Source organism: Bos indicus, chromosome 17 (assembly GCF_029378745.1).
Source record: "Bos indicus isolate NIAB-ARS_2022 breed Sahiwal x Tharparkar chromosome 17, NIAB-ARS_B.indTharparkar_mat_pri_1.0, whole genome shotgun sequence".
Classification (NCBI taxonomy): domain Eukaryota; kingdom Metazoa; phylum Chordata; class Mammalia; order Artiodactyla; family Bovidae; genus Bos; species Bos indicus.
In genome coordinates, this window is record NC_091776.1 from 72,201,751 (window position 1) to 72,224,069 (window position 22,319).

At 58.6% G+C, this 22,319-nt stretch overlaps 1 protein-coding gene across 1 annotated transcript; it reads left to right on the plus strand.

Moving 5' to 3' along the window:
• Positions 1 to 93: 93 nt before the first annotated feature.
• On the plus strand, positions 94 to 19,148 carry CRKL (CRK like proto-oncogene, adaptor protein). The gene is made up of 3 exons (XM_070769988.1): positions 94 to 835; positions 9,027 to 9,489; positions 16,631 to 19,148. Exons 1-3 carry the CDS (start codon positions 525 to 527, stop codon positions 16,763 to 16,765), a joined length of 909 nt encoding a protein of 302 aa, XP_070626089.1. The 5' UTR covers positions 94 to 524; the 3' UTR covers positions 16,766 to 19,148.
• Positions 19,149 to 22,319: the final 3,171 nt, after the last annotated feature.

A 22,319-nucleotide genomic window follows, 5' to 3' on the forward strand; every position in this document is an offset into this window, starting at 1 on the left:
CGCGTGACGTCACGGGGCGGCCCCGGCGGCCGCCGGGAGCGGGCGCCCGCGCGTGCGCAGTCGCGGGGCGCTGAGGGGCGGGGGGAGGTGGCCGGCCGCTTCTCTCGCGTCCGCCATTTTGTTGCTGTGGCTCTCGGGAGCGGGGTTGGGCACGGCGGCCCCGGCGGCGCGGCGCTCCCGGGGGTTCTGGGGCTTGGCGCGGCCGCGGAGCTCGGTGCGGAGCGGCGGGGACGCGGGGCCGGCGCGCGCCGGGCCAGGACTGACCGGAGGCTCCGCGAGCGGCCCTCGCCGCGCTCGGCTGGGCCCGCGCCCGGAGCCGGCTCGGCCCGTGAGGCGGCCCCGAAGCAGGCCGGCGGCCCGGAGGATGTTGCGGGCCCGCGGCCGCGAGGAAGACGCGGGCGCGGCCCTGTAGGCGCGCGGTGAGCCGCAGGCCCGCTCGGCCCGCAGCCGCCCCGGGCGGAGCGTCTCCAGCGCAGGCGAGAGCAGCCAGCCGCGGCCCGCCCGGCCCCAGCGCCCGGCCCGCCATGTCCTCCGCCAGGTTCGACTCCTCGGACCGCTCGGCCTGGTACATGGGGCCCGTGTCTCGCCAGGAGGCGCAGACCCGGCTCCAGGGCCAGCGCCACGGCGTGTTCCTCGTCCGCGACTCCTCCACCTGCCCCGGGGACTACGTGCTGTCCGTGTCCGAGAACTCGCGCGTGTCCCACTACATCATCAACTCGCTGCCCAACCGCCGCTTCAAGATCGGGGACCAGGAGTTCGACCACCTGCCGGCCCTGCTGGAGTTCTACAAGATCCACTACCTGGACACCACCACGCTCATCGAGCCGGCGCCCAGGTGCGCGGGGGCGCGGGCGGCGGGCCGGGAGCTCTGCGCGCGGTGTCGCGGCCTTGGGTCGCCGTGGATGAGGCCGGTGCGTCTGACCCGGCAGGTCGAGCTGCGGGTGCCCAGTTAGAAGAGGGACGCTTTTTGCCTTTCGTCACGTCCTCGGTGTAAATTACCTGCTGAAGCAGGGTTCTGTTACCGGTCTTGAAGCCGGTTTTGGACCACGGATTGAGAATCTGAAGCTAGTCTTGGGCTCCCCGCCCCGCGGGTCCCTCCCTGCCCCCCCCCCCCCCCCCTCCCCAAGTTTGCACACCTTTCAAGGTCTCTGAACTCCACCGTTGGATCTCCTGGACTGCAGCCTTTGGAAACTCGAGAGATGAAAATGCCTTCGCAGTTAGAAACAAAATACCTTAAACTGTGAAATATCAGGGCCATATATTGATACCCTGGTGCCAGGGTTGAAATAAGCCAGGTGTCTGTTTTATAATACATTAACTGAAAATAGTGTAAAAGAGGTCGGCTTGAACGAGGAATTTCTTTCTTTTTTTTAAAATAGTTTTCCCCCAAGCTGGGCCCTTAATGAACTGGAAATCCATTTGGTTAAATTCCAAGGTGGAATGAGTCTAGACTAAGAGGAAATTTTGAATGACACTCAAGATTCTACCCTAGTTGAATTTCAGATGTACTTTTTGTATTGAGTTGAATGACTTAGTATCTATTTTAAAATAACCCAGGTTGACACTGAGCATTAAGCATCCCTTTTTCATTTGCTTATTTGCCTTAATATTTTGCTCGAGGCTGCTTTTGTGTAAATTATGCAAAACTTGAGCTAAAGAGGTGGCCTAGGATTTTAAAAATAAAAGGTATTTGTTTTTTTAAGTGTCTGCTTAAAAAGGACAGGGTGCTAATACACATTTTTTTCAGGGTGAGATGTTTCTGACTTTAGAGATTTGCTGACCAGATAGTAGTCTCAGCTCTGAACATTAGAAGCTGTCATATTAAAGGAGTACGCCCTGGATGCTTCTGTGGACTAGAGGTAGAGAGCAAATAAAGCCCTCATGCTGTAATGACTAGGAGATTAACTGCTGAACTAAACGGACTTTAAAAGCTGGGAGAAAGGGATTATAAATCAGATACTGTATAACAAAGACCCAGACACCACGAATCTGATTGGCGAAGCCTCCAGGTCCCCGAAGAGCCTGGTAGCTAGAGTCAGCTTTCAGCACGACGTGATTCCAGTGTAAGAGGCCGGAGGGGCTCTCAGCACCCGCAGCATCGAGACTTCAAATGCATTTGCCTCTCCCAGCGCTCCTCTCAGGCACTGGCTGAGCCTCGCCGCGCCGGGCACCTCAGTGCAGCTGTGAGGGAGCGACTCGAGCCCCTTCTTGGTGGAGAGAAAGGGGTGCAGCCTTGGCTTCCCAGTACCCACAGACGCGACCCCCAGCTTCCCCTTCGTGCTCCTTCCCAGATGCTTGTCCTCACCCCCTCCCGCTGCTTCCGGGGAGCCCGCCCTACACACCCACTCACACCCCTGGACCTTTGCTCGGGCCCCACCCGCCCCTCACCTGGGCAGCGCCTCCCTGCTGTTCGAGGCCTTTCCCTGACACTGCCCCCGCCTCGGGTCAGCTTTGCTTGTTTCTCCTCCCCTGTGCCCTCTGCCCTGGGCGTCCTGCTGCCGTTGAGTTTTTCCTTTTCCCTGGTGTCTCCGAGGGCTGTCACTGCGCCGGTTGAATTAGATCCTGGCAGGATTTACCTTGTTACACTGAATCTGGGTTGCCTCTCCCTGAGCCAGAAATCCACGGATTTGGGTGATGTATTTATTACTCACCTAGTATAGAAGACAAGGCTGGGCCAGCTTTGGCCAAATGCAGAAATCAGGCCACGTGCTTTCACGCCCCAGGCAGGGTGGATGAAGTGGTTAGGCTCTTTAGGCCTCAGAGCTGAGCTCCTGAAGCCAGAGCTGCTTGTGCTTTGGCTGGTAGTTCTTTTTTGGGGTCCATTTTGCTCAGTCAAAAGTGACAACTTTATGGCTTTCTCAGAATTTAAGAATTGATCTTCTCTTTTTTTATTGGGGGAATAACTTCTTTATGTTTTGGCTGTGCGGCATGTGGGAACCTAATTGCCTGACCAGGGATCAAACCGGAGCCCCTGGCAGTGGAAGCTTGGAGCCTTAACCACTGGACCACAGGGAAGTCCCCCCAGACATCACAGGAGAGTTACATCCCAGTGATGCGTACTGGGAAAGAGGGACGACAGACCCGCTTTCTTCATCACGGACCTTGGATGGCAGTGAGACAGGCTGGGAAGGAGAAGCTTGAATCGAGTACAGCGTTCGTGGGTGTTGTGGAGAGAGTCCACGCAGGCCGGGGGTCTGGTAGGAGGGGCTGACCTGAGGCCGTAGGGTCAGAGCAAGGGGGAGCCCGGAAGGGGAGCCCGGGTGGGGCCGGCAGTGTCAGGGGCGTGGCTCTGCAGAGGCAGCTCACATTGGATGGTCAGAGGAAGGAAGCGGGGTGCCAGGGAAGGAGTTTGCAGTCAGGAAGTGACCTGGGCCGTTACCGCAATCCAGGTCACGATGATGACGGCTGATGAGTTGTCCGTCCGTCCGTGTGTCCATCTGTTGTAGAGACGTTACGTAGACTGACTGACACAGACTGAGGGACAGCTGTGGTTTGGAGATAAGTTGCTGCTGGGAGGGGGTAACGGGGAAGAGAAAGGAAGAGACAGGGTGACTTGGTGTATTTGTAGCTGTCTGTCCTCTGGATTATCTTGTACTTTTGTCTTTTGAGTTGTACTATTCGTTTCTGTCTTGGATCTTACGTTTAAACACAAAAGGTGTGTCAGTGGCTTTTGACTTTTCAATGACGGATTTTAAAGGGTTCTTTTTCCACACATGGTGCAACTTTCACATTAAAAACTGTGATAAACAGAATCTTCTCACTTCTGTCTTCCTTGAGTGTAAACGTTTCTAAGACCCTGTTATATTCAGTGTCAGGTAAGCGCTGCTGGGCTTTTGTCTGTTTTAATAGAGGCTGTTTCCAGTTTAACAGCAGAGGTTCAGGCTTCTGACTGGATTCAGTTTAGACACAAAGTACATTTTCCCACGGTTTAGAAAATTGAAAGTGTGCTTTGCATAGGTCGCTTCACTTATAAAATTTTCCAGTTGTAGCTTATGTAGCTATATGATGACTGGGAGGAAAACCATGAGAAGCAAAGATGGAAAAAACTGAGGCAACTGACTCACAGACGAACCTCCCCCACTCCCCACCCCACCCCCTTTTTTTTAACTCAATAGATATTGCTCACAGCACGCTCTGGTAGTACAGATCTGACATTGACTCAGCACTCCCCGTCAGGCTCTTCAGAGCTTCCTGGTTGCTGACTTTAAAGACCAGGTCCTCTGATACAGTCAGCAGCTGTGAGGGCAGAAAGGATGCCCAGCCTCACCTGAGCGCCTGCCCAGAGGGGACACTCAGGCCTGCCTGGCAGAGGCCACGCCTTCTCCCACTGCCGCAAGCTGGGTGTTTAAGGGGGCATTTGGACTTTTGTAATTAGGAGGAGCAGGTAGGAGAGGAGCATTAACTGATTTCAACTAACATAGAATTCAGCACTATGGATAACCTTTGAGTTTTTCCTTACCGGTAGCTTAAATCCCCTAAGTTCAGTTTAGATGGGAACAGAACCGTCGTGACGCCGGATGGAACCTCAGCCAGGCCAGAATTCTGTCCCCTCGGCGCCTAGAGTGCTGACAGCCGTCTGACCTGTGCTCTTTCTCTCGTTTGAGACTCAGATTCAGAGAACGTTTTATCTAAGAATGATTCTCTTGATCTGAACAGTTGGACTGGATTATTTCTGAGGTTCACTCAGGCAAAAGCATTTTCCTTCGGATAAGTAAAAGGGGGCAGTGCTTTGTTGGTGGGAATTAAGATTATCCTAGAGTCAGAGCCGAGGTCCTGACCAGCGAGGTGGGGCCGTGCTGAGGCAAAAGGGCCCGGCGGCAAGCTGGGTGGCGCACGGGGCTTCCTTGTCTGGAACAGATTCACCGGGGCCTGGGGGAGAGGCTTCTCTCTGTCTGTGGCATCGTAGTTCTAGCAGGAATTTCAGTGTGTTGAGGCCTACATCGTCCCAAAGCCCAGTACTGGACTCCAGTCTCGTCATAGAAGTAAACTGTGGCCTTGCTGACAGGCTCAGCTCCCTGAGAGTGCCGTGGATGGCCAGCCGGGGGTCAGGCAGGGCTGGAAGAGAAGGTGCTCTGTGGAGTGGCCATTGAAGGGTGAGGGCTGGTGTGAGAGGTGGAAGGGCTGCTGTGGCTGCTGCGAATGAGGCACCGCAGGCTTGAAGGAAGGATGCTCAGTTGCGACAGGCCTCCGGCACTTGGTACCTGCCTTCAGCAGTGGGAGCGCTCCAGAGTCTTTAAGGAAAGAGTTGTCGTGGTCAGCTTTTACTTTTGGAGCCTGCTCCGGGGTGGGTCAGGGTGGGGAGAGTCTGGAGTGTGGCATGAATTAAGGGCTGTCACGGGAGAAGGGACCGTGAGAAGCTGGACTGAGGTCTCCTGTGTGGGGAATCCAGGAGGAAGCCGCTGGGGCCCCCTGATCTGGGCAGTTTCCTGGAGGTGAGGCAAGAGGTGTGGCCTCAGGCTGATTGGACGGCGCCTCAGGTGAGCGATGAAAGGCAGGGCTGGGGGAGGGATGCGGGTTTGCAGCAGGGAGCCAGGCAGGGCTCGGCTTCTGGGGGCTTGTTAGGGCTAAATAGCCAGATTTGGGTCTGAGCCCAGGTGGAAGCGGCAGGACCCGCAGAGGAGCTGTGGGCGCAGAGTGAGAGCCCGGGGTGCGGGAGCGGGTGCGGAGGCCTGCCCAGGCCCTCTGACTGGACAGCCGTATCGCCGGCCTTCCTGGGGTGGGCTCTTGTGCCATTGTCCTGCTTTCCGCCTTTTTGCTGTGAGCTCTTGGATACAGCCGCAGGAGTGAGTCTTCCATATCTGTCACCCTGGGGCCTTCGAAAATCTGTCCGGCCAGTTGATTGCTTTGCTGTGTTAGACACTGTTAAAGCTGAAGATGCTTGACCTATGGTTTATGCGTGCAGGCGGCCGGCCCGCGGGCTTTTGAGGCGCGTCCTCTGGCTTTTGCAGGGAGCGCGCTCTGCACCTGGGACCGTGTGTGTGCTGGGTGCCGCTTACAGCCCTGGTCACGGGACGGATGCGGGAGGACGGGGCACAGGGGCTGGCTCCGCTGCTGTGTCCTGCTTCTCTGGGCAGCGGGTCTGTGGTGGTTGCTGTGTCTGAGCCCGCACCGCCCTGCGTCATCTCTGCGGGGGGCTGGGGTGAAAACGTGAGTTGGGAATGGGGTGGAGGGGCGAGTTGGTGTCGGGGTGTGGCTGGGAGCTTGGTCTCCTGTCACGTGTGGCGATGTCTGCACACGCACTGAGCTAGAAGAAGCCGCCGCATCGCGCCGGAGAAGCTGTGAGCAGTGCCCCCTCCTCAGGGAAGGGCCTGCTGGTCAGCTTTGTGGGCCCTGAAGCCGTCACGCCCCCCCCCCCCCCCGCTCGGACCGGCTGTGGGCCGTGGGCCTGCACGCTGTGGTTTGCGGAGCCCTCTGCCAGACTCTGCTGGATTTTCTGTAGTGGAGCTAAGAACCTTGGTGTGCTTGTTTAAGGGTTCTGTGGAAAGCTCTGGCAAGTCCACAGGAAGCTGGTGGACCACGGGGCGCCGGCCCTTTGCAGCAGTGCAGGGAGGGCCTGGCTGGCTGTGGGCAGCCCGCAGGGGGCGCCTCTGGACCCTTGGTGTCCAGCCTCTTTCTGGTTGAGAACCAGCACCTTCGTAAGCCCATCTTCCACGAGGTCTTTCGCGCTCAGCCATGTCTGACTCTCTGCAACCCCATAGACTGCAGCCCGCCAGGCTTCTCTGCCCGTGGCATTCTCCAGGCAAGAATACTGGAGTGGGCTGCCATTTCCTTCTCCAGGGGATCTTCCTGACCCAGGAATCCAACACACATCTGATGCATCTCCTGCGACGCAGACGGGCTCTTTACTGTTGCGCCACCTGGGGAGCTAGTGTTTGGCTTTTTGTGCAGCACCGCTTGGTTGTCCCCTGACCCTTAGCGAAACTTGACCCCATCAGCTTGTTGTGACACATGGATGCCGTGTGCACTCCTTTGCCTTCCAGTCTGCCAGGATGACGTCTGCAGTCTTGGGAGCAGGAGCTTGGTTTCAATTCATCGTCTGTCCCCTGAGCTCTTAGTAGAGCCTGCAGGTCCCTGGGTAGATGGACGTCGTTAGTGTTAATCTCGCTGAAGCTGCTCTGGCGTCCTCAGGCCCTGTGCTGTGGGACTCCCTGCTTCTCACTTTGAACAGTGTAGACAGTAAAAACCCTCAGCGGGTCTGCTGTGCAGCTGAGCGCTCTTGGTAGTCTCTGAGGTTTGGGGAAATTTTTCACAGAACCTCTGTGGCCCTTGAGACAGGAGCAGGAGTGTACGTCAGGGGGTTGGGAGTGAGGAGCTAGCCGGGGCTCGGGCCGGTCAGGAGCTGCTGTGGGCTTGTCACAGCGTTCATGCGGCCTGCAGGCCTCCTGGCCGGAGTGAGGGCTCTGGGGCCACGTGCCGAGCGCACTCCCCTGGGACGCTGTGAGGAAGCCTCAGACCACGCCGACAGCCGTGGGCGTCAGCGCTTTCTCACCGAGGCCACTCCTGCTGCTTTCTCGGATACGTTGGTGCTAAGCAGTTTCCCTCAGTTGTCAGGGTCTTCAAGTAATGAGGCCTTGGAGGTGTTGCATCAGGCTGCTCGCCACCGAGGTGTCCTGACTGCTGTGCAGCACGTCATTGACATCAGAAAGATCTGCGTTTTGCCAAATGACTGTGCTTTGGAGGGTGGTGTGGCAGAGTGTCCTGAGGCCTGTGAGAATGTTGGTGTGTTTAATGCGGGGACCGCAGCTTTACCAGGAACACAGTCCAGGGAGATGACGTGCAGGAGTATGTGATGGCGTCGTAGACGGTGACAGGCAGGGCCGTCCAGGCACGGGGGGCTCGCTCGCAGCAGGCTCCCGAGGGCAGGCGCGTGGAGGGGCCACGCTGCAGGAAAACCGCCCCACCAGGCGCGGGCGGGGGGCGACCAGACACCTTAGGGCAGGGGCTGGAGACTTTTTCTCTTTTGTTTTCCTTTTTTTTTTTTCTTTTGCTATTGTAACATGTTGACACTTTTTTTTTTTAAGGAGACCTTTCTATAAACTAGAATGGTTCGGTGTAGAAGGCCATGTTGTGATGTTCTGTGAAACAGCTGTTCAGGTCATTGACTGGGGAGAAGGGGAAGGCCGCCCCCTCCGGGGACACACGGCTGCAGTCGGTGGGTCAGCAGCATGTCCTGCCTTAGCCTCGCCTCGCCCCGCTCGGAGACGGCGTGCACAGCCTCACCCCCAGGAGGCGGGGACGCTCACTCGGGGAAGTTACTCAAGTAGCTTGGGCTTCAGAAAAGCTAAGAGCGGGGAATTGCTCACGGCAAAATTGTTTTTCCCCAAACATCACGTATTTGCAACTTTCCAGACGCTCTTTAGGTGGGGGGAGACCTCCACGGTATTCCTGAGGAAGGGGCGTTCCAGGAGGGGGCGGAAGGAGGGGGCTGCTTTTCTGACTCACCCCAGGGGCTTCCCGCCTGCGGGGGCTGGCTCACGGGAGCCCTGAGCAGGCCAGGGCCGCGGTGCTCAGCGCAGGGCACGCACCTCTGAGCTTGTCTGAAAACGTGGGGCTCAGATGGTGATTCCCATACGAGATGCAGTGTGGTGGTTTTTCTTTTTTTTTCCTTTTTTCGTAACGCAAGTGCACACTCCCTTGCCAGTTTTTGTATTTTGAGGGCCCTGAGGGGTCTGTCATCTGGGTGCCTGGGGAAGTGTGCAGGACGCCAGCCCCAGGTGAGGGCCAGGAGGAAGAGCGTGTGGTGGTCGTGACGGGCCTCAGGAAGGCGCAGCTGAACTTAGTGGGGGTTGTAAAAAGGCCAGGCGTCTGCGTGTGTAAACGAGAGGGGCCGGTGAGACACGGGCAGAGGCGCCGAGGTCAGGATAGTCGGGAACTCCTGCTGAGCTCGACTCGAGAAAGTCAGTCAGGCACGGGGCCTTCTCGGTGACGACGCGGAGAGGGAGGCAAGTCGTTCCTCACTCACAAAGCTTGGCAGACGCTGGTACCGAGTGAGTCTCCACCCAGAGTGTTTTTTTCTCTCCTTGCAGGTACCCCAGCCCGCCGGTGGGCTCTGTGTCCGCACCCAGCCTGCCCGCCGCGGAGGAGACCCTGGAGTACGTGCGGACTCTGTACGACTTCCCTGGGAACGACGCCGAGGACCTGCCCTTCAAGAAGGGCGAGATCCTGGTGATCGTCGAGAAGCCGGAGGAGCAGTGGTGGAGCGCCCGGAACAAGGACGGCCGGGTGGGGATGATCCCTGTGCCCTACGTGGAGAAGCTCGTGCGGGCCTCGGCCCAGGGCAAGCCTGGGAACAGGAATTCCAGCAGCTACGGGGTCCCCGAGCCCGCCCACGCATACGCACAGCCGCAGACCACGGCGCCCCCACCGGCCGCCGGCGCCCCCGGGGCCGCGGTCAGCCCCCTGCCGTCCACACAGAACGGACCTGTCTTTGCGAAAGCAATTCAGAAACGCGTGCCCTGTGCTTACGACAAGACGGCCCTGGCCTTAGAGGTAAAGGCTGCCCGGCTGGGTCTTTGGGGCTTTGACACTTGGGTTTTCTGGGGTTTGGCCATGGCCCTCGGGGATGTTAGCTCCCCAACCGGGGATCGAACCCAGGCCCTCAGCAATGACAGCGCGGAGTCCAGACCACCAGGAAATTTTCCTCAGGTTTTGTCTGTAATCTTGTTTCTGTAAGGCCAGGACTGCTCATTTAAGGTTAAACTGACGGGGATGAGAGCTGGGTGGTCGTGAAGACCACCGTGAGGATCCCACGCAGCCCCGTGTCCTTTGCCATCCCCGCTTCCCCCACGGTAGCTGCCTTGCTCTGTGCTGCTTCCAGGGCCTCAGGTGTGGTCTCAGAACAGTTGGTTTTCTTTGCAGTAAGGAAGTGAAGTCGCTCAGTCGTGTCTGACTCTCTCTGACCCTGTGGACTGTAGCCTGTCAGGCTCCTCTGCCCATGGGATTTTCCAGGCAAGAGTACCGGAGTGGGTTGCCATTTCCTTCTCCAGGCAGTAAGGGAAGACAGTGGTTAAGAAAGACCCATGCCCTAGAGATGAAATCAACACACAGCTGGACACAGCCCCACGCTCCTAACATTGAGAGCAGTTGAGAACCAGGAATACAGGTGGGGCTCCTCTTGAGCTGGGCAGGGGAAGGACGTTTCAGCGCCTCAGGCTTCACTCACTTGAGATTTTGTAAATTATAACAGCGAGAAAGAGAACTTTAGTGGTTCAATCACCGAGTCATGTCCTTCTAACTAACTGTGAGTTGCCTTGTAAGAGGACAAAGGCTCTTGCAAGGCGTAGTGTATGACTGTGGCTTGTCAGGATACAAAGAGGTGTGTGTTGGGGGGATAAACTGCAGAAGGTAGGAGTTTGGTGAGACGTTGGTGCGCCCAGGGAACCCTGTGTGAACACAGACGCCATGGCGGCCTGCGGACAGAGGGTCTGGAAGGGAGTTTGTTGCTCCCCGAGCACGGATCGAACCTGTGCCTAAGGTGAGGCAGGCCCTGCAGACCCTTGTCCTAGAATTGGGGTTTGGTGCCTCGGCTCCTCGCGCCTTTGTTTGCTGGTAACTCGTGAACCGCTGCAGCGTGAGGATCATCATATGGTCACGTGCACGTGTGGAGGCCCTGAGACACAGCTCCTGCGGAAGCGTGCGCTCACCCCGGGGCCACCGTGGGGCGGGCGCCCTCCGGCTTCCTCGCCGCCCGCTGCAGGTTCGCTGGGAGCCCTGCTTTTCCTGCCTTTTCTCACTGGTTATCTTCAGATGTTTTGGACCAAGAGTTACCCAGTGAACTTCACCTGGAGGCTTGATTCGGAGCCCGAGGTGACTTCTCTGTCTCATGCTCGTCCGAAGGGAAGAGCCCCGCGGCAGGGGAGCCCCGGGCCCTGTGACGCTTCCCGGGAGGGGCCGACAGGAGGCAGGGAGGCCCCCACTGTCTGGGCCGGGCCAACAGGCTGCTGGCTTCTGTGAGGGTTCAGGCTCTGGGAGCACCCCCACAGCCCCCACGGGAGCCGGGAGCTAGGCTCAGGGTTTTGCTGTGTAGCGGGCCGTCAGCACACAGGGGTGAGCGGGAGTCCGGGCTCCCAGTCAGAATGTCAGGCCCCTAAAGGAAGTCAGGAGCTGCGTTCTTACTTGAGCCAGCGCTTAAAGCTACACTCCCTTGAGGATGCCTGCCTGTTGACCTCTGACTGGAAGGTGTGCGGTGTAGAAACCCCATCCCCTCTGTTCGTTGGAGTGTGCAGTGGGGTGGGGGATTGTAGGGGGTGCCGCTCGCAGCTGGGGGAGTGGATGTGTAGGCGGGCCCTGGGGAGACCAGGGTGGGGAGAAGGAAGCTCGTTGTGAGACCACCTGTGTTTGCAGCCACGACGCCGCTCCTCCAGCCTCGGGCCCCCGGTGACGCGCCCACCCGGTCGGCCGCCTTCGCTGATCCACCCAGAGGGCATCGTGGAGCAGGAAGGGGCCTCCGCCAGATCCCGCTGCACAGTGGGGTCTGCTCTGTGTGTTTACAGGGGCCCTGGGCCGGGCCGTAAAGAAGCGTTTTGTGAGTTACCTTATCTTCTAAAACTGGTGCCTGTCCTGAGCCCTCTTGGGACACGTACAATCAGGCCACCAGGAAAAGTGGTAAAATTAAACTAGAAGGGAGACAAGTAGGACAGGACCAGGAAAAGTGGTAAAATTAAACTAGAAGGGGGACAAGTAGGACAGCACGTGCCGCAGTGGAGGCGGCGCTGTTCGCTCTGAGCCGCTGTGGCGGAGGGCGCTGCGGGCGAGCTTTACTGCCCGAAGTAGTTCACGTTTTTTCTATGAAACTTGACTTTTGAGAGAACATTCATGCCCGTAAAGCACTGTCTTAAGAGAGAGCTTTGATCAGACACTTGGTTCTGTTGCTCCTTGGGATTCAGTCTGAAGAGGGACCTCCCATGCCTGGCGGAGCAGGGCTGGAGGGGCTTCAGGGCAGCAGGGTTGGCCTTTCCGAAGAGGGATCCTTGGCGGAAGAGAGTGTTTGGAACAAGGGCCCCGGGGCCGCTACAAGCTCACCTGCAGCCGAGCTGTGTCCTCTGGCCCAGCACCTGCCCTCGGGGTGGTCTCGGACACGCTTCTTACACCTCTAAGCCAGAACAGTACACGGTGGTTCCTTACTCATCCGGTCACACGTCCAAGCTCTGAGGGGTGCCTTGTAGTGTAGGGTCCTGCCACCAAGGAGCTTGCCCCTGTTGGAAGCTTGGAGGCAGGAGCCAGCTGTGGGTGAGTGAGCTGATGATATGGAGTTGGTCCAGGAGATGGAGGGAGCAGCTGGGAAGGTGGGGGGTGTGGTCTGGGACGACTTCCTACAGGAGGTGACCCTCGAACTGAGTCTTGAAGCTGACTGGGTGAAGCGGGACGAGGCATTCCTGGCAGAGCAGGAGCGCGCGGGAACAGGACACACCTGTGTGGCTGCAGCTGGGGGGAGTGCTGGGCCAGAGACCGGCGCTTGGACGCGGTGCTCCTGTATCACAGGGCCAGGCGGACGAGACGGAGACGGAGAGGCCTGCCGCCGGGCCGCTTACCTTCCTACTGATCGATTTTAAGTAATTGGGGCGGACGCGCGAGTCTCCGTGTAAAGATACCAGTCTCACATACTCGTATTCCAGCTTTCCTGACCTGAAACTAAAGGGAAGAAGAGCTGTGCTTGGCTCGGGCGCACTCAGCGTGTCTGGGGTCTGAATGGGCCTCGGAGTGGTGGCGGGAGGGGTAGGGGCTGCGCTCCGAGGGGGCCCCTGGACGGAGCGGGGCCTCGGCGCTGATGGGCCCCCAGGAGGGCTTGGCGCGTGCCCGTCTGCCTGGGGCTGCGGTCCCCATGGCGGCCCTTGGCCTCGCCGTGGACTCCTCCAGGCCTCCATCCATCAGCAGGGGCTCACTGGGTGCTTGGGGCACAGGGGCCGGTCCTTGAGGAGCCTGGGACAGTCTGGCGGCACCGGCTCTGCCTGTGTGGACGGTCCGGAGGTACCCACCTGGGAGAGTAGCTCACTCTGTTGCTGCCTCACCAGGGGTGCGGGCCTCGGTGTGTCCCCTCCAGCTGTCCCTCTTGAGGGTTCTGGTCTCAAGTCGCGGTGACGACGTGCGGCTTCGTGTTAACTGCAGGTGTCACAGACGTGTGACCCACAGCCGCCTCTGCGCCCCTCCTGATGAGGCCCCGTCTCTAGGGAAGGACAGTGAGCTTGGTCTGGTGCAACTTGTCCCTGACTGAGCCCATGCAGCCTTCCAGAACCATCTCCCCCTAAATCGTCATAAACCCTCTGTTTGCTACTCGTGTCCAGGTGTGGTCTCAAGCTCACTGTGTATGTTTTATAGAATCCGCCATCGTCCCTGTTGGAGCAGAAACCAAGAGAGTTGACGCTTGGTCAGGATGCCAGCGTCCCGCAATGGGATGCTCTGCGGCAGGTGGCCCACACGGGCCTGTCAGCCCGTGGCCGCCCGTCCTTGTCGGCAAGAGGACGCCCTCCGTCAGGCGCTCTCCGCGAGCTCACTGGCGTGCCCAGGATGCCCTCTCCTGCCCCCTCGGGTCCTCTCCGGTTGCCATGTTGGCATCTCTCGGGTTGTCTGTCCCCCATTTGAAAACCCCTCGACGCTGGACTGCATCTGGTCTCAGAACCTTCTGAGTTGGCCTTTCTGTCTCCGAGGCCCGTGGTGCCCCTTCCTTTGCCGATGGCCTAGGATCCCCAGGTTTCCGCTTCCTCCGGTTGCTTTTGCTCCATTGGTCAGAATTGCGCTCATGTCAGCAGTTTCTTGGTGGCTGCCTCTGTCACCGGGTGGGACCTGTCCACAGGGCGAGTCTGGGTTTCCCCCGCGTGGGCGGTGCTTCTGCGCTCCGGGACCACTGCGCCTCCCTGGGCCGCTCCTGTGTGCCCAGTGACGCGGGTCTGCAGCGGGAGCCAGCCCGGCGGGGTGCCCCCGGGTGCCGCCTGCACCCTCACTGCCGTTGTTGAGTCGTGATCCTTCCCAGCGTCCGGCTGTAGGAATCCGTCCCTGAGGTAGCTGTCTCTTCTGGCATACCATTTTCTCACTGGGCTGCGAGTCGGGGAACATTGTTCCTCTTTATTCATATGTAAATTGGGTGAGAGGACCGTGAAATTGGGGCCCTGCTGCGGTTCAGACAGACTGGTCATCACGCTGGCTTCGGTCTTCCGTATGTGGCCGTAGCTGTTGTGCAGGGAGGTGCGCCAGCCAGGGGCTTCACGGGGCACGTATGGTAATGCTCGCAGCTGCCCTGCTTCGTGCACTCGAGCTCGAGCTTGGTCTCGTGGTGGGCACGGGGCGGAGCCAGGGCTCAGCCCCGCGGCATTTCTCTCAGCAGCTTTATTGAGGTAGGACTCACACGTGGCACAGTTTACGCACGGAACGTGCACAGCCCGGTGGGCTTGGCATGTTACATCGCTCATCTTTTCCTGAATGGCAAAGCTGCCCTGGAGAAGGAGATGGCAGCCCACTCCCATATTCTTGCCTGGAAAAACCCCACCGACAGAGGAGTCCGGTGGGCTACCCAGAGGTCTGTGGGGGTCACAAGAGTCGGCACGACTGAACACACACACGCTGTGCGTGACGAGCTGCCGGGGTTCAGCACGCGCTTCGGCGGCATTAACCGTGCAGTGCCGAGCAGCCCTCACCACCGTCTGTTCCCGACACCTTTCATCGCACTGGACAGAAACTGTGACCGTTAGGCAGGAGCGCCCCGCCGTGTCCTTTGCCCCAGCAGCCTCTGGCCCACCTTCTGTTCTGTGAATCTGCCAGTCCTGCGTGCCTCGTGACCGTGGGACATCTGAGTGCATCTGGCTCGTCTCACAGAGGCTTGTGTTGCAGTGAGTGTCTTCACTCTGCTTGTGGCCCAGCAGCAGCCTCTGTGCAGGTGGAGCCCGCTTTGTGTGCCGTTCACTAGGTCGCGGCCTTGAGCGTCGGCCCTGCCTCCTTTTGCTGAGGACAGCGTGATGAACGTGTCCATGCAGGGTTTTGTGTGTGAATACCTGTTTCCAGTTCTCCAGTGAAAGTCGTTCAGTCATGTCCAACTCTGCGACCCCGTGGACTGTAGCCCTCCAGGCTCCTCTGTCCATGGGATTCTCCAGGCAAGAATACTGGGTTGGGTTGCTATTCCCTCTTCCAGGGGATCTTCCCGACCCAGGGATCAAACCTGGGTCTTTGGCATTGCAGGCGGATTCTTTACCGTCTGAGCCAGCAGGGAAGGCCTGGCAGTTCTCCAGGGTATCTGCCAAACAGGAATTGCTGGGTTGCTGTGTTCACCTTCTGAGATCAGCCAAACTGTTTCCCACAGCGGCCGCACCAGCCTACAGTCCCACAAGCAGTTGGCCAGGGTTACAGTCCGCAGCCTCAGCAGCACCTGCCGCTTGCCTTCTTTTTAGAGTTACCACAGCCGCCCTGAGGGCTGTGAGGTGGCAGCTCGTGGCTGTGACCTCTCTGGTTTCAGTCACTTGAAGGGTCTTTTCCTCTGCCTCTTGGCCATTTTTGTATCTTGTCTGGGAAAATGAAGGTCAGGACCTTTGCTCATTTTCAGGTCGCCTTGTTTGCTTGTTGGGTTTTAGGAGCTCTTCATACATTCAGAGTGCGTGCAGTTAGGGTCTCTGTGCAGCGCGCTTTTCCTCGTCTGAGACGCCTGGCGTTGGTTTAAACACGATTGCTGCATTTTGAGCCCTGGGTGTGCAGTAACGCAGATGACTGTTTCAGAGGCGTCCTCCCTTCTGTGCATCCACCTCAGAAAACACGCCGCCTCTCTCAGGGCCCAGCACCTGCCCACCTGGGGCCCTGTGCTCGGGCGCCGTGGTGCGGGGGCTCCTCACCCCACCTGGCAGCTCTGGGCCCTTGGTCACTTGAGGCCAGCAGCCAGCTGGCTCGCACAGTAGCTTTAGCAGGAGGTGCCTTTTCCCAAATGAAATAATACAAGGTTGTTTCGTAAAAAGCTGGGAACTACCGGAATGAAGAAGGCAGTCGAGGGGGGTGCCTGTTACAGGGGCAGAAAACGTTGGAAACGCCACGAGCAATAGATGGAGCCTCGTGCGCACCCCACCACCAGCTCGTTTCGGCGTGTCCTTGGGACGAGGGGTGAGTGCTGTGTTTCGCCCTCGGCCCTGTTCTTTCGGGGCCTTCCGTCAGACACGGGGCAGATGGAGGGACCCGGTGAGCAGCCAGCCAAGCAGGAGCACCCCCACCTGCCTCAGACAGCTTCGCAAACAGCGTCCCCCGCGCCTCCGTGGAGCCTGGAGGCCTGTGGCCGACGTTGGAGGGGCCCCACCAGCAGAGCAGCTGCCCCCCTAACGGCAGAGCAGCCCCGTGGCCTCTGACCTCTGGCCGAGGGGCTTCCTGCTGGCGGCCGCGCCCTCCCCTGGAGCGGGCTGCCAGAGGGCTTTGGCTTTCCTCGTACGCTTCCTGTGTGGGCTGAGCTGTTCTGAGAGCCGGGTGGTGGCTGTCCCCTGGGGGCGGCAGCCAGTCCGGGCAGGGGCCACGTCAGAGCACATCTTGGGGGCCGTGCACGCTCACAGTCCCCGTCGTAGCGCCCGGGAGACGAGCGAGGCCTGGGAACCGAGTCGGTCCCTTCAGTGGCACCATCTGTGGGAGTGGTTTTCGGAGGAAGTACTGACTCTGTCCCCCTTCTCCCCGGCAGGTGGGTGACATCGTGAAGGTCACGAGGATGAACATCAACGGCCAGTGGGAGGGCGAGGTGAACGGGCGCAAAGGGCTCTTCCCCTTCACGCACGTCAAGATCATCGACCCCCAGAACCCGGACGAGAGCGAGTGACCGCTGCCGCCCCGCACCTGCTGTTCGTCCTGCCCGTCTGTCTCCTCCCGCTGGGGAAGCCCCCTCTGGCCGGGCCCCGCGCTGCCCGTCTCGGCTTTGCAGCGGCGGCCCCGCCCGGGCGTGCTTGGGGCTGCCCGCATTGTATCATAGTCGTGTTGTCACAGAGTAGCTGATCGTAGAGTCGTTGGATCATAAACTGGAAACACTGGTGGAGGCGCATGGGGGCGAGAAGGTGCCCCCTGGCCCGGACGCGCGGCGGCGGGGCTGTGCCCGGGGACAAGTGGAGCGCAGACTCTTCAGGAGAGGGCCGCTGCCCTGCACTCTCCACGTCTGGCTTTTGGTTTTTCTTTCTTTCCCCCCGTTTGGTTTTGGAAGGCTTCGTTAATTAGGCCTGTTTGTTCTGAAGAGGTGTTTAAGTAGCAGGTTAGGTTCCGTGATGAGATCAGGGATGAGTCGCTGTCACCATGGGAGCAGGCGGGACGGAGCCCTGAGGCAGCGGTCGTCCTGTCTGGAGTTGACCGAGCAGCCCCCCAGTGGTCCTGCGTTTCCCCGCTGTGCACACAGCCTCCCGGACGACATGGCCAAAGGCGTCAGAGCTGGGGGCTCACCCTGTCTGTCAGCAGAGGAGGAGTGGCCTTTCCGTGAAGGCACCCCTGGGAAGTACGGGCCCCGGTTTTCTCAGCAGTTGAATTCACTCCGGAGTCTTGCCCGCTCACCGACCCCGGCTCTGCCTGGCCTTACGCTCGCCCAGCTGCCTGAGGGCGCGGGTGCCGATGCCGGCTGCCCCCCAGCACAACCGCGTGCGGGCCCCGGGCCCGGGAGGTGAACCAGCGCCCACCCTGCGCTCGGTGTCCCCGTCGGATGCTCGAGGTCTGTTCACACGATCCCACAGCACACGGCCAGCTGGGTGGAACCTCCACGCAGGCCCTGTGCCCGTCCTGTGGGCCCCGGTGAAGACAGGCCTCTGCTAGAATGTGCCCCGCAGCCCCGGCTGGGGTCGCAGCCTAAGTCCTGTCCCCCCAGTCTTCTGTGCCTGGGGCGCGACCCCGGGCTCAGGGGTCATGAGGGTGGGAGCAGTTTCTCTGCGGTCGGAACCAGCAGGCCCCCGCTCTTGGGCTCTGTCTCAGCTCTGCAGTCGGGGGTGGCCGTCGCTGCCTGGTCTCGCGTGCTCACGTGGCCCTGTCCCTCTGTGGCTTCCTGAGAGGCTGTGCTGGGCTCCTCTTCATCCCTGGGCACCGTGGTCACCTCCGCTCCAGGCTGCCCATCGCCGCCGCCTCCTGTTGTGAGTCCAGCCGCTGCTCACCTGTGGCCAGTGGCGTGGCCGTGCCAGGACCTCTGCCTGGGGCTGGCGTGTGCTGCGTCCTTACCCCGGTGCCCGTCTCCGTGGCTGCCCTGAGATTCGGAGCCCAGAGTGGACTGAGCCTTGAGCTCTGCGCTCTGGACGTGTGCCAAAGCAGAGCCTGTGACTCCGAACCTTGTCAGCTTTTAAATCAGGGAAATGTCTCTCTACACTCAGTATACGGGAAACGGCTGCCCGCCTCGCCCTGGGCCCGGGTCCTGGGGGTCTGAGAAGACTGTACCGGGAAGAGACCAGAGGAGTCCTCAGAGGCGCCAGCCCCCAGGGCCTGCTCTGCGTGGCCACTTGCTCTGCCCTGCGTGTGCCCCTCAGCAGCTCAGCTGGACGAGGCCCTGGCAGTGTGGCCCTGAGCTCACCCTGGGGCGGGCTCTCCATGACCCCTGCCCGCCTGCTCCGCCCGGAGACGCAGCCCAGGAGGGGGCCCCGCGCTCGTGAGGGCGTGAACATCTCACTTGGAAAAGGGATGCTGCCGAGCCAGGGGTTTATAATTTAATCCTTTAATGTTGTGTTCATTAACCTCTTAAAACGAGTGAGTCCTGAGTGCTCTTACACAGAGCCCGAGACACCCCCAAGCTCCCCCGGCCTCCAGCGCTGGGGTGCAGGCCCACATCCCCGGGGCTGGGCGCGCCCGCGGCTGAGGGGCGTCCCACGAGCCAGGCCTGGTCTCTGCAGGAGGAGCGGTGGCCTTGGCTCTCTACGGCCTTCACGTGTGTTTTAAAGTGACAGCCACACAACACAAACTCTTCGACCTGTAACTTAAAGATCATAAACTTCAGGCAATAATATTTTCTGTGTAAGCTTTTAAAATTATTTTTGGGGATCATAGCTTGTTTTATTTTGTGCTATAAAATTAACAGTATTAAATGACTTATATTCTTAGAACACACGGAGTGTCTTTTCTTACCAGATCAGTGCCTTTTTATTTTTGCACTCCGTTTTGCGTTGCTGGCCCCAGCCTCGGCCCTATGTCTCCGTGGCCTGTCTGTACATTGTCTCAATAAACGTGCGCCGCCGGTGGTGGCCGTGGCTCTGTGTGCGTGTCTGCTCAGCGCTGCCTGGAGGCGCGCCCGCCCCAGCGGCGACAGCCGTGCAGCAGTGGCCGCCTGCTGCTTGCGCTCGGCACCCAGCCCTGCAGCCCCGGACCCGGTGGGGGGAGACGGGGGCAGCAGTCCAGGCCTGGCACCCCCAGGGACCCTGGGCTGAGAGCGTCAGAGCAGGTCTGACGTTCAACCTGGCCTCGGAGCGTCCCAGGGCAGGGCAGGGCAGGGACCCGGCTGCCTTTCTTGACTCCCGCGCCTCCCTGTCTGGCCTCCAGCTGGGGTGGGGGGGCCCGCCTCCTGATGGCCCTGCAGCCTGCAGCCCGTGCCATCCCTGCCCCTACTTGTGTGTCAAGAAGGTCTCCAGAAGCGGGGGTACCTGGCCATCTCACGCTCTGCCTCTAGGACCGCGGCTCTGGTCCTGGAAGGGGGCAGGTCTTGGAGATGCCTGTGAAGAGTCCTTGAAGCGTGAGAGGCCACAAACTCGGCAGCGCAGGGCTGGGTTTCCCCGTGGCGGGAGCCCTCGGCAAATGGAGCCACCTCCCTGCAGGGTGGGCAGGTGTCAGGGCCTGGGTCCTGGCACCCCACGGCGGCTCTAAATCCTGGCCCCGCTTGAGGCTCCCCAGCAGGAGGGTGAGGCCTATGTCCAAATGGGGGCTGCAGAGATCGGGGGCATCCTCATCCACGCCCGCTGCCCTGGGGACACTCGGACCAGCGCCCCAGGCTCCCAGGCTCGGAGCTCAAAGCAGCCTGTGCCCCTGACTCCTGGCGCAGAAACAGCAGGAGACCCACTGTTGAAACTCAGGTCCAAAAGGGGTGGGCACCCAGAGCTGCCAGCGCCCGAGGCCAGGGTGTGAGGGGGTGCTCTGCCCAGGAGGAGCTGGCGGAGCTGGGCTTTGGCATTGAGGTCAGCAGGGGGGCCCCCGCCCCGGTGACTGCACACGCCATCTCCCTGTTGCCTGTTTATTACGGATCTCTCTGGAGTTTCACAATATACAGGCAAACTTTTCCCATGTTTTCCCTACAGAGAGACAGCGTGGGTCACTGACTTCTATCAGACGTTGTGCGTCAAGTGCACCTCTCTCCTGTCGCTGTGTCGTGGCCCACGAGGTGGGCGTGCTGGCACTGGGGTGGCCGCCGCCACGGGTGGTCAGAGGTTGTGGGTCGAGCGCACCTCTCTCTTGTCGCTGTGTCACGGCCCACGAGGTGGGCGTGCTGGCACTGGGGTGGCCACTGCCACGGGTGGGCATGCAGGGCCTTTCCAGCCTCCAGCTGTCAGACAGTGAAGGGGGTTGCTCTGAGCGGAGTATAAGGATTGCCTGAATTTACACCTTCTCCAGCAATCTGTGCGAAAATACATTTTACAGATCTTCTGTAGACACTGGGCTTATCGCTGAACAATAAATACTCTATACATTCAGAAAACTAAGATCATGGCATCTGGTCCCATCACTTCATGGCAAATAGATGGGGAAACAGTGACAGACTTTATTTTGGGGGGCTCCAAAATCACTGCAGATGGTGACTGCAGCCATGAAATTAAAAGACGGTTGCTCCTTGGAAGAAAAGTTATGACCAGCCTAGACAGCACGGTAAAAAGCAGAGACATTACTTTGCCAACAGAGGTCCGTCTAGTCAAGGCTATGGTTTTTCCTGTGGTCATGTATGGATGTGAGAGTTGGACTGTGAAGAAGGCTGAGCACCAAAGGATTGATGCTTTTGAACTGTGGTGTTGGAGAAGACTCTTGAGAGTCCCTTGGACTGCAAGGAGATCCAACCAGTCCATCCTAAAAGAAATCAGCCCTGAATATTCATTGGAAGGACTGATGCTGAAGCTGAAACTCCAGTACTTTGGCCACCTGATAGGAGGACCTGACTCATTTGAAAAGACCATGATGCTGGGAAAGATTAAAGGCAGGAGGAGAAGGGGACGACAGAGGATGAGATGGTTGGATGGCATCACCGACTCGATGGACGTGAGTTTGAGTAGGCTCCAGGAGTCGGTGATGGACAGGGAGGCCTGGCGTGCTGCAGTCCATGGGGTCAAAAAGAGTCAGACACGACTGCCGAGGTCCAGCCCTGGCTGATCCAGGGAGTTCGAAGGGGAGACGGCATCGGCGATTAATTTAAATATTCATCAAAGATATAAAGAGTAATAGAATGAGGATAGCTCAGTAGGAAAATTCAGTGGAGAAAAGAGGCTGAGTAGCTTGGTTTACGCGGAAAATCAATATAACCTGTGACACCAGGTTAGCTCTGACCACGGAGGCCGCAGGCGCCCTCTCGAATAGCGGAAGGTGCCCCACCTTAGACACCTTCTCGAGTGGGTCTTAGAAGCCCAGGCAAATAAATGGTCGCAGAGGATATCCACGCTCCAGATGGAAACTTCAGCCGGAATGTGAAAAGAATGACATGGGGAGACCAAGCTTCGGTGAGCAAGGCCCGTAGCTTTATCTTCAACAGGGGCTTTTATACCCTAAGTTACACATAGAGGATAATAGGGGATGTGAAATCATACAAAGTCAGCAGTCTCTGATCCTTATCAAAAACCAGGGTTTCTTTCCTGCAAATTTATCGTATACAAATGGTTTAGGTGATTTACATCATCTTCGGGCCAGAAGGCCTACTAACATTTTAGGACTCTTGACAAAGGTTTGTCAACCGTAAGACTTATTTTCTCTAAGAGTAATTATTTTAAGGTTTGGCGCCATCCTCCGAAGGTGGTAGATAAAGTTGCATTCCTATAGGGCAGATGTGTAATGGGTTTACAACAAAGGAAAGAATTTATTACCTTAAGGGTCTAAAGTTACTAACACCAAGGCCACTACTTATTTTTTCTACATACCAACTATATTAATTAATACACATTCAAGGATACAATACAGGGGATGTGGAAACTTGGCAGCAAGCATTGGCTCATCAATGAAATCTTTTACTAGTTTTATTCTGACAGTTTAACTCTCTGAGAGGCTCTAAGCTATTTGAATATCTTAAGCTTCCCGTGCCTCTCGAGACTGGGAGACTGTAAACAATCGTATGCATAGCTGTAGGAGTCCGGGTAAACTTGTCAGGCGAATTAGAGAGCTATCTGAGGGGTTTAGATTTAAACACTCCTAATGCCCAGGAACTTTATTAATTGGAGCTGTAAGTTAACTCTTTG

What these genes read in the sequence shown, in the direction of transcription:
- CRKL (XM_070769988.1), top strand. Translation starts at nt 525, where the DNA reads ATGTCCTCCGCCAGGTTCGACTCCTCGGACCGCTCGGCCTGGTACATG. An exon ending in CTCATCGAGCCGGCGCCCAG is followed by an intron (nt 836 to 9,026) that starts GTGCGCGGGGGC and finishes CTCTCCTTGCAG; the next exon opens with GTACCCCAGCCCGCCGGTGG. An exon ending in AGACGGCCCTGGCCTTAGAG is followed by an intron (nt 9,490 to 16,630) that starts GTAAAGGCTGCC and finishes TCTCCCCGGCAG; the next exon opens with GTGGGTGACATCGTGAAGGT.